The sequence below is a fragment of the Globicephala melas genome, chromosome 3, assembly GCF_963455315.2.
Source record: "Globicephala melas chromosome 3, mGloMel1.2, whole genome shotgun sequence".
Taxonomy (NCBI): domain Eukaryota; kingdom Metazoa; phylum Chordata; class Mammalia; order Artiodactyla; family Delphinidae; genus Globicephala; species Globicephala melas.
In genome coordinates, this window is record NC_083316.1 from 170,807,741 (window position 1) to 170,817,796 (window position 10,056).

General features: G+C 58.2%; 1 protein-coding gene across 1 annotated transcript; it reads right to left on the minus strand.

The window, feature by feature from the left end:
• Positions 1-5,478: 5,478 nt before the first annotated feature.
• KISS1R (KISS1 receptor) lies at positions 5,479-8,832 on the minus strand. Its single transcript, XM_030845592.2, has 5 exons — positions 8,589-8,832; positions 7,677-7,801; positions 7,032-7,167; positions 6,490-6,722; positions 5,479-6,299 (listed from the first exon to the last, which is right to left on the minus strand). Exons 1-5 carry the CDS (start codon positions 8,830-8,832, stop codon positions 5,850-5,852), a joined length of 1,188 nt encoding a protein of 395 aa, XP_030701452.1. The 3' UTR covers positions 5,479-5,849.
• Between the last annotated feature and the right edge of the window lie 1,224 nt (positions 8,833-10,056).

The window sequence follows — 10,056 nt, forward strand, 5'->3', positions numbered from 1 at the left end:
CGACGGGAAAAGAGAGCGGGGCGGGGTCGGAGGAAGGGAGCGAGGGCCCTGCGATGGGGGCGCTACACGGTGGGGAGGGGTCTGGGAGAGGGCGGGGCTGCCAGGCGCGGGGGCACCGCACTGTCAAAGGCGTGGGGGTGGGGAAGGGCGTCCAAGATACCTAGGAGGGCTCCTCGCGAAATCCTGTTGACCCCTACCCTCCCACCTCCACCTGAGGTTCCCATCACCTCTTGGGAACCTGACTACCCAAACCTTCTAGGAGGAGAGACAAGATTACCTTCTTGGTAATAATAGTTGAACAACAATTTCCACTTTTAGAGCGCTCGGTTGTGCGGCCAGGTGCCCAAGGCATGAGGTTCACATTTTTGTGTAGCAGAGACTCTTAATGTCCCCATTTCAGAGAGCGGGAAACTGAGGCCCAGGGTCGGTTGGGGGAGGTGGGCTTGGGGAGGTGGGCTTGGGGTTGTGGACTCAGGTGGGAGGTGTGAGCCCCTGAGGCCACGCCTGCGAGCTAATCGCAGGGGCCCAGGCTCCAGCTCAGATAAGAGCCAAGTGGGAGCATTGGAGGGCCGGCGGGGGCCACCCAGAGGGCCCTCACAGGGAGGGGCCAGAGTCCCTGATCTTTAGGGGGGGGTTGTGTGCAGCGCCCCCCCACACACACACACAACGCACAGCATTGCCATCTTCTGTGGGTAGTCCCCCTCTGGACATCACCCGCCCCCATCCGCTCTCTGGGGAATTCCCAAGCCCAGGGGATGGTGCAAGGGAGCCACCCCCAGCCCAGGGCCAGAGTTCTGCCTGCCCCTTTCATTTACCCAGCCTTCCAGCCCCTGGGCTGCCCTTAGCCTAATGACAGCAGGTGGCAGGGAGGCCTCCACCTTGAGGCTATTAAACTGCCAACCCCAGCTGCCTGCCCCGCCCCTGCCACCAGAGGGGCAACAACTGCCCTGCCCGAGGAGGGGGGAGAGTTTGGAGACCCAGGTGAGCTGGAAGAGGGAAGCCACCCTTTAAGGGCCAGGCCCCAGATCAGTTCCAACGTGCAGGAAAGCCCCCTCTCCACCAAAGGGCCAAACCTCAGAATGCCTCCCCTCCCCCACCCCAGGCACGTGCATGGGCCTCCCTGTGTCTCAGTTTCCCCCTCTCTAAAATGGGCCAATTTAAATTTATTCCTCCTACAGTGGTTTTGAGGATGACATTCCCCTCTGGTCAAAGGGAAGGGGTAGGGAGGGGTCTCCCGAAGGGCAGGAAGTGTGCCACTCTGTCCCCCATTTCCCAGAGGGAAGTGGCTGTCTCTAAGTAGCTGGGTGCAACTTCCCAGAGGTGCCTGGCCCGGAAGAGTGAGAAGCTGCAGGATTCCCAGCTGCCTCTAGTGAAGGGGGTCCTATTTTTAGCCCAGCAGGGAGCTGGGAATTGATACCAGATTTGCTGGCTCTACAAGGGACGGGCAGAAGGCCTGGGCTGCACCTAGGTCCTGGCTGTGTGATTTTAGGTTAGTACAAACCCTGCTCTGGTCTCTGTTTCTCAAGCTGGGAAATGGGAATGCTGCGACCCCCAGCCCTCTAAGGTTTCCTGGCCAGACCAGCTTGTGGGGGTCCTGTAAATACAAGCCTGATTCTCACTTAGCCCCTCAGACAGTCACTCCTCCTGCCCTCCATTCAGGCTGGGGGGTGCAGCATCTTTTTAAAAGTTCTGGGACTTCCCTGGTGGCGCGATGGTTAAGAATCCGACTGCCAATGCAGGGGACAGGGGTTCTATCCCTAGTCCGGGAAGATCCCACATGCCGCGGAGCAACTAAGCCCATGCGCCACAACTACTGAGCCTGTGCTCTAGAGCCCGCGAGCCACAACTACTGAGCCTGCGAGCCACAGCTACTGAAGCCCCCACACCTAGAACCCGTGCGCTCCACAACAGGAGAAGCTACCGCAATGAGAAGCCTGTGCACCGCAATGAAGAGTAGACCCCGCTCAGCCCCGCCCGCCGCAACTAGAGGAAAAAAGACTGCGCGCAGCAACGAAGACCCAAGGCAGCCATAAATTAATCAATTAATTAAATAAAATAAAAATTCGCCCAGATCACAAACTGCCCTCCTTCCCACATATATTCCCCCTGAAACATATCTCTGCCTCAGGGCCTTTGCCCTGGCCATTCCCCTGCCTGGACCACCCTTCCCCAGCTGTGCTTTTTCATTCAAACTGGAACCTCACATCACCTTGTTTTATCTTCACCCAGGCTCTTCTGTTCAAAACAGCTGCAGTTGTTTAACCTCCTTAGCCTTGATCACGGCTGGTTGCATCTCCAATCCTGAGGTTGGGCCGGACACATAAATGTTGGTTGAACGAATGAATTCATGGGTCCCCTTCTGTCCTCCCTCACCCCATGGTATTTTTGGAGTCTGTCTACACAGAGGTGGAGGGCAAGTTAACTATTCACCATCTCAATCTCAAAAAAAAAAAGGAAAGAAAAAGAAAGACCTGAAGGGGATGCTGGGCCCAGCCCCAAATCCCAGAACCCCGACTGGCCTCCAGGTTGCCTTGTCCCTGTGAACCGGGGTCTATGAAAATGTAATTATAACTTCTTTTAAAGTAAGAAGAGAAAAGCAAGTATAATTATAAGGAATAGATAGTCATGAATCCAGCCTAAAGTAATTCGTCACTATACCAACACAGCTGCAAAATAGAATTTTTAATATTTTTTCATAGAAGGGGCCCAGAAGACCCAGAACATTCATAGTGCGGCTCTGCTTGACCCATTTTGCAGCAGGGACACTTTGAACCGCTGGTCCAGGTTGCGATACGCATGAGCGACTCCCCCTAGGCCCTGGGGTCCCTCTGTGGGGTGGACCCAGGGAAGCCAGGACCATCCGCGGGGTTCGCGCGCCCCCTGCCGGGAACCTGTGGACTGCAGCCGGGGGCGGGGCTTCCGCCGGAGGCCGCCAGGGGGCGCCGTCTCACCTGTAAACGAACTTCCCGGGTCGGACGGGGAAACGGAGGCCCGCCGAGCCCTTCCTGTGGCTCCTTAGAAATGTTCCGGGGTAGAGTTGCCGGACAAAATACAGGACTTGTAGTTACATTTGGATTTCCAATAAACAACGAATAACTTTAAATGTATCCCAAATAAATATTGCACAGGACCTAATGATACTAAAAGTTTTTTCACTGTTTATCTGAAATTGGAATTAACACCTCTCCCGACCCGCCCGGACCCCCGGGGCTTATCCCCATGCTGTGGCTTCGGGTCCCACCCCCACCTCACCCCCTCCCAGTTCAGCTGCACCAGCTGAGCTCAGGTCACATTTCCTGGTCTCACCTCCTCCAGGAAGCCTTGCTGGAATCACTGCCACCAAGGTCAGGCTCACAGTTACTCACAAAGGGCACACATATCTCCTTCGTAACCTTTCTCACTGCTATTATTTGCATCTCTCTAGGTAGTTCGCCACTCACTGGCCCCTTTGCTAGACAGGGGCTCTGTGTGGGTAGGGGTCAGAGGGTGCCTCGTACATAGAGCCTGGCACGCAGAAGGGGCTCTGAAAACTGCCCAGCTGAACAGACTTGAGGATAAACCAAGGGTCTGCAGTTTTGGAACGATGCCTCTTCCTGGATGTCCCTTTAAACCCTTTAACTTCATTTTTAAAAAAACTTTTTCGAGATCATTGTACATTTTTTAAAAATATTTCTTTAGCTGAGCCGGGTCTTAGTTGCGGCACGCAGGATCTTTAGTTGCGGCATGCAAACTCTGAGCTGCAGCATGCATGTGGGATCTAGTTCCCTGGCCAGGGATGGAACCCGGACCCCCTGCATTGCGAGCGCGGAGTGTTAGCCACTGGACCACCAGGGAAATCCCAAGATCATTGTAGATTCTAACGCAGAGATATCTCTCTCATACCCTTCACCAGGCTTCTCCCAACAGTGACATTTTATAAAACTGTAGTACCACATGGAGATCAGGATATTGCAATCGCTACATCCCACCCATGGATTCGTATTTCCCATTTTCCTTGTACTCATGTGTGAGTTTTCTCTGCAATTCTATCAGCTGCGTAGGTTTGTGTCTCCACCACAGTCCAGGGGCAGAGTGGCTCTGTCATAAGTGTCCCTCATGTTGTCCCTTTCCTGTCATCTCCTCCCCTGGCCACCACTCATCTGCTCTCCGTTCCCATATTTTTGTCACCTCAGGGACGTTACAGATGGAATGGTACATCATGTAACCTTCGGGGACTTCCTTCCTACACTCAGCGTCATTCCCAGAGATCCACGCCGGGTGTGTGTGTATCAACAGTGTGTTCACAACTCAGACCTGCTGAGTGGGCGTGGACGGACCACGGGTGCACCTATCGAAGGATGTCTGGGTCATTTCCAGTTTGGGGCTATCACAAATAAAGCTGCTATGATCACATGAGTACACATTTTTGTGTGAACAGAGGTTTTCATTTCTCTGAGATAGGTGCCCAAGAGTCCCTCTGGAACTGTGTTCGGTTGTTTTTGTTTTGCTTTGTTTTTTCGGCCGCACAGCTTGTGGGATCTTAGTTCCCCAACCAGGGATCAAACATGGGCCCTCAGCAGTGAAATCATGGAGTCCTAACCACTGGACCACCAGGAAATACCCTGGTTTTTTTTTTGTTGTTGTTTGTTTGTTTCAAATTCCTTTTTCACAGGAAATCCTGCCACTCATTCCCTGAGTCGAGTTTTGGGGGATGAGGCGAGGAGAGGGAGGGAGGTGGGCAGGGCCTGTGGGCAAAGGGGAGATTTCACCCTCATGCCCGGCCTGGTACAGAGACCAGGACTTGAAGACCAGAACAAGCGAGCTTCAGGCCAATGTCTATGTCAGAATGGAATGGCCTCCCCTTCTCACATAACATCTTTGCAAATTTGGGCTCTTTGGAGACCTAGGATGTCCCCAAATAATTTGGAAGGATGGGGGCCCTCCAAGAGATGGGCAGTTGTCCTTCAGGGTGACTAAGACTGAGGCCTGCAGGGCCTCACCCTAACCCTCCCCCTGCCCAGCAGGCACACGCAGCTCAACAGACCCAGAGATGGGTCTGTTCCCCCCACCTTGAATCTGGGTGTGACACTTACAGCACCCAACAATTCGACGTGGAAGGAGTGAGGCTCTGCGGCTCCCACCTCTACTTGGAAGTTTACGCCAAGGCATAAGCCTGACTTTCCCCAGACTGCCATGTTGGGAGGAAGCCCAGGCAGCCTGTGGAGGAGTGCTTGGCTGCCAGCGTGAGATCAAAGCCTTCTCCGGCCTTCCTGGTCCAGCCGCTAGGTCGGCTACTCACCCAACACCACGTGGGTCACAAAAACCGCCCAGCTGAGCCCGCTCACTCACCGAATCGTGAGTGGTAATACACTGATGCTGTTCTATGCCTCTCTGTTTTGGGGTGGTTTGTTACGTACTGCTGATCCTGTGTCTCCCAGGGACGGCTCTGTGCACTGTGCTCCAGGGAGGCCTTATTTATTCAATGACACCCATTATTTTCCAGCCAGGATTCTGGACGCTCACCTGGTAGCAAGAAGAGCACCTTTCTATCAATTTTAAGATGCACATCGTGTTCACTTTTTAACATCTCTGAAAATGGCATGAATCTTACAATTTTACAGTCAACTGCAAGGCAGTGTGTGAAAATGTCCATCGATACTTCCTTGAAAGTTCCAGAAAGTGCCATCAGCAAACCATCTTCAACTTCAGGAAACACAGAGATAACGATTACAATATCAATAGTGGCAAAGCTTTACAAGAGCTCAGAACATTCTCACTATGATGAACATGGACAAAAATAAAGACATTAATAGCAGAATTACAGCAGCTCCTGTTCCAGAGGGGCTCATCTTGATGCCCCCAGAAAGGGCTCAGAGAGGGGCAGCGTGCTCCCTCAGGACACACAGCCTGCGCGGCCCCAGCCCACCGCTGCCTGGCTTCGGGGGCCTGGCGGGGGCCTGGTGGGCGGTCAGGCGGTGCAGCTCGGTTTGGGGGGCGGCCGGGTCCGAGGGTCCCGACCGGCGGGGCCGCCGGGGAGCGCAGGGGCAGACGCGGCGGAAGGCCTGACGGAAGTGGGAGCCCAGGAAGGCGTAGAGCAGGGGGTTCAGCGCCGAGTTGCTGTAGGACATGCAGTGCGCCCAGATCTTGAGCGCGTAAGCTGCGTAGCTGCGCGGATGCCAGGCGCCCGCCGGGCCTAGCGCCTGCAGCACCAGGAACAGCTGGATGGGGCCCCAGCAGGCGGCGAAGAGCAAGACCACGGCCGCCACCAGCCGCGAGACCTTGGCCCGCACAGCGCCCGCTCGCTCCGCCAGCAGCTGCCCCTGGGGAGGGGGGGAGGGGGTATGAGAGAAGGCGAAGGACCGGCAGGGGCGACACCCAGGGCTCTCCGCTACTTGACCCTCTTAAATTCCGCCCCCCCGCGCCACCCTCCTCAGATGCACCTCACTCCCCCCTACTGTGCCATCCCCCCATCCCCTGCCCGGCCGCGCCCCCATCCACCCAGCCGCGCACCTGCAGGGCGCTGTCGCCGGGCGCGGGGCGCACGGCGGACCGGCCCAGGTGGCGCAGCATGGCCCCGTAGCAGGCGCAGGTGGCGACCAGCGGCAGCAGGTAGAGCGCCAGCAGGTTGTACAGCGCGAAGGCGCGCTCGAAGGAGCGGCTGGGGAAAGCCTCGCTGCAGTAGGTGCGCGGTCCGGGCGAGAGGCGATGTAGGGCGAGAACCGGCGCGGACACGGCCGCGGAGCCTGCATCACAGGCCCGGCTGAAGACCTGGCCCGGGGGACGAGGGGCGCGAGGGGGCCCGGGCCCTGGTCTCCCCGGTGCCTCTAACCCCGGTTAGGGTTAGGGTTAGGGCAACGGACATTGAGCGCCTCCTAGGCGCGCGTCTGCCCGGGTCCGCGCCCTCAGTAGCCCTCGCAGGGAATGCCATTGCGTCCATTTCCCGGATGAAGGAGCGAGGTCCGGGGAGAAGCAGTGAGTGTGTGTGTGGAGTGTGAGCCCAGGGCACGAAAACTTGTCCCCCCTACCCCGTGCGGCCTCCGCGCTGCACTCACCCGCCCAGATACTGAGGCTGACAGCCAGCGCCAGGTGGGGCGTGCGGCGGTGCAGGGCGCGCAGCGGGAACACAGTCACGTACCAGCGGTCCACGCTCATGGCGGTCAGGGTGGCGCACGTGGCCTGCACCGAGACCTGGGAGGGACGGGAGCCCAGCGTGTGGCCCCCTGCCTGGTCTGGACCTTTCCCTGTCTGCGCCCTCCTTGCGGGTCCCCCACCGTCCAGCCACTCGAATACAGGCAGGACCTGTCCCGGGAGGGTCTCCAGGGCCCACAAGTTGAAGGGGCAGGAGAGGAGGGGCTGTCAGAGAGGAGCCCAGGGTGGTGGGGGAGGGCGGAGTCATTAGGGGTAGGCTGAGGCCCCCAAGACTGAGACCAGGAGAGGCAGATGCATCCTAGGATCCCGAGACGGGTGGGGCAAGGAGTAGCAGGGCTCCGAGCGCCCGCCACCCCACTCCCCGCCCAACCCCCATTGTCCCCCGTCTTCCTCCCTCCCACCCAGTCCAGGCTCCACCTGCTCCAGCCCCACCCACCCACCCCCAGACTCTGTCCCCGCCCCGCCCACCTCCACGCCCCGCCCACACCGACTCCTCCCCCTGGCTCGCGAACCCCTTCCCCCAGCCCGCTTGCCCCCAGCCCACGCACCTGCTGGATGTAGTTGAGGAACTTGCACATGAAGTCGCCCAGCACCCAGGCGGGCAGCGGGTAGAGCAGAGCGGTGAAGGGCACGCAGCACAGCAGGAACGTCAAGTCTGTGACTGCCAGGTTGGCTGCAGGCGGGGGACGCGCGGGTGCTAGATGTGGGGTGCATCTGCCTAGCCGCCCCAGCGCCCTGGCCCAGCCCACTGGGCCTCGCCTTTGTCCCAGTGACCAGCAGGGTGGCTCGCGAGGCCCCCAGAGAGGTCCCAATATCCGTGGGCAGAGAAGTTGGGGCACCCTCCTCTCACCCTTTTATATTTCATACACCCCCCAGCAGGGGCTTCATAGCTGTTCAAGCAGCAATGGACCCTGCTCACCCCTGTGGGGGTTGCGAGTAGGCCCCCGCCCCTCTGAGCCTCAGTTTTCTTACCTGAAAATTGGGTAGAGTGGTGTTGCCCAACAGCCAACATAGAATGGAGAACACTGACTGAGTACTCAGCCGGGTAGGGCACCCCCATCACACAAATGTGTAAACTGAGCCTCTGGGGCAGAGGGCGCAAAGTGGGGGCCCGCGGGCCACGCGGTCTTTCCCCCACTCCTTTTATTCATCGGACACCATGTTATAAGAACCACATTTCAATCGGACATCTTCCTTGAGTGGCATGGCCAGCGCTCCATGGGCCACACTCTCCAACCTCCCTTTTAACTACTCCGGCCACCGTGGAACCCTCCAACGCCAGAGTTTGCGACCTCCAGCTTAAGGTACAGGGACAATAGGGAAAGGACAGGGAGCCCTGCAGGGGAGAGATCCCTATCTAAGAGGACTCCGACGCACCGCTAGGGGCGCCCCTGGCCACTCCGCCCTCGTGGCGACCCCCGGAATGGCCCGCAGGCACCGCGCGGCGCCTGGGCGCTCACCGATGTAGAAGTTGGTCACCGTCCGCATCTGCTTCTGGCGGCAGATGACGAAGATGACAAGCGAGTTCCCTGCCAGGCCCAGCAGCATCAGCGCGCCAAAGAAGAGCGGCACTAGCCAGGCGTCCACGGGCCACGGCGCCGGGGCCGGGCCGTCCGAGTCGTTGGCGCCACAGCCGGGACAGCTGGATGCGTTGGCCAGCGCCCACCAGGACGCGTTGGGCCCGGACGTGGCCAAGGAGCGCATTGCCGCCCTCTTCCTCCCAGCCACCCTCTGGGATTGCGCCCAGGGATGGGGCAGTGACTCTCCTCCCGGCTGCCCTCCTGGGATGCGCCACAAGGTCTGGAGCGCGGCTTCGCTGGACTCCGTGGATTCTCCGCTGGCGCTCAGCCGCCGCGCGTTTATACCCCGCATCCCACCGTGTCCCCGCCTTCCCGCCTCTCCTGCAGCCGCTGGCCACTCCTGTGCGGCCTGCGGTTCACCAGCGCAGCACCCTTCTCTCCCATTCCCTCCTCCCCCCCCCACCTTGGGGGTCAGGATAAGAGCATAGGAGGGGGGAGGCTGGAGGAGGGGCTTGGGGCGGAGCAGGGGTGAGGTAGGCTTCCCACAGGCTGCTGTGGACCCGGGAAGGACCGATCCTACCCCAGGGGAGGGAAGGGTAGAGACCCACCAGCAGGAAAAGCAGGGGGACAAAGCTACAGAGTCTAGGGAATGAGGCAGAGGCCATGACTTTGACCTTCCATGGGGCTGGGGCTCCCGGTGGGTGGGCCCCACCTGGCGGTGAGGTCAGCCCTCAGAGGTCCTCCGTATCTGCTGCCAGGGTTTGCCCCAGGACACTGGCGAGCCATGGAGGTTCAGGGCAACAGAAGGATGCCCGGGATCTTGTGGTTAGAAGATGCCTGTTCTTAACCTCAAACAAAACAAAAGAAGAACAAAAAAGGAACCAAAACTCAACCTCCCCAGGACTTTGCTGCGAATCAGACCCCTTGAGAGTGTCCACCTCCCACCTAACGGGCACTGATTGGCAGATACCAGCACGGGGACACAGACACCTGTGCTGCTGGTAGTGGGAACCAGGTGGAGGGAAGTTTATAAAGGATAATGTTGATCCCCAAACCCACACCCAGAAATGTACCCCAGATACTAGCCTGTGAGGCACGAAACAGGGCACTGGGATGTTCTAAGTAGCAAAAGAAAAGATGATGCCGTCTGTGTAAAAAAGACTAAAAGGGGGAAAAGAAATGAATAAATATGCGTGGGCATCAAAGGGCATCACATATCTCCAGAAGGAAGTACTAGGAGCCTGGGGGGGAGACAGGCTTCGACATCATTCTTGACAATGGCCTAAAAATTCAGAAAAGGAAAAAAAAGTCCCTTTGGGGTGGTAATGAGGGCCAGGTTAGCATGAGGCGACCCAGGGATACTCCACGGGCATGGAGGAACTGTCCTGGGGAGACTGCTGAGTTGAGT

What these genes read in the sequence shown, in the direction of transcription:
- KISS1R (XM_030845592.2), bottom strand. Translation starts at nt 8,832, where the DNA reads ATGCGCTCCTTGGCCACGTCCGGGCCCAACGCGTCCTGGTGGGCGCTG. An exon ending in TCCTCAACTACATCCAGCAG is followed by an intron (nt 7,168 to 7,676) that starts GTGCGTGGGCTG and finishes CGTCCCTCCCAG; the next exon opens with GTCTCGGTGCAGGCCACGTG. An exon ending in CAGCCTCAGTATCTGGGCGG is followed by an intron (nt 6,723 to 7,031) that starts GTGAGTGCAGCG and finishes CCTGTGATGCAG; the next exon opens with GCTCCGCGGCCGTGTCCGCG.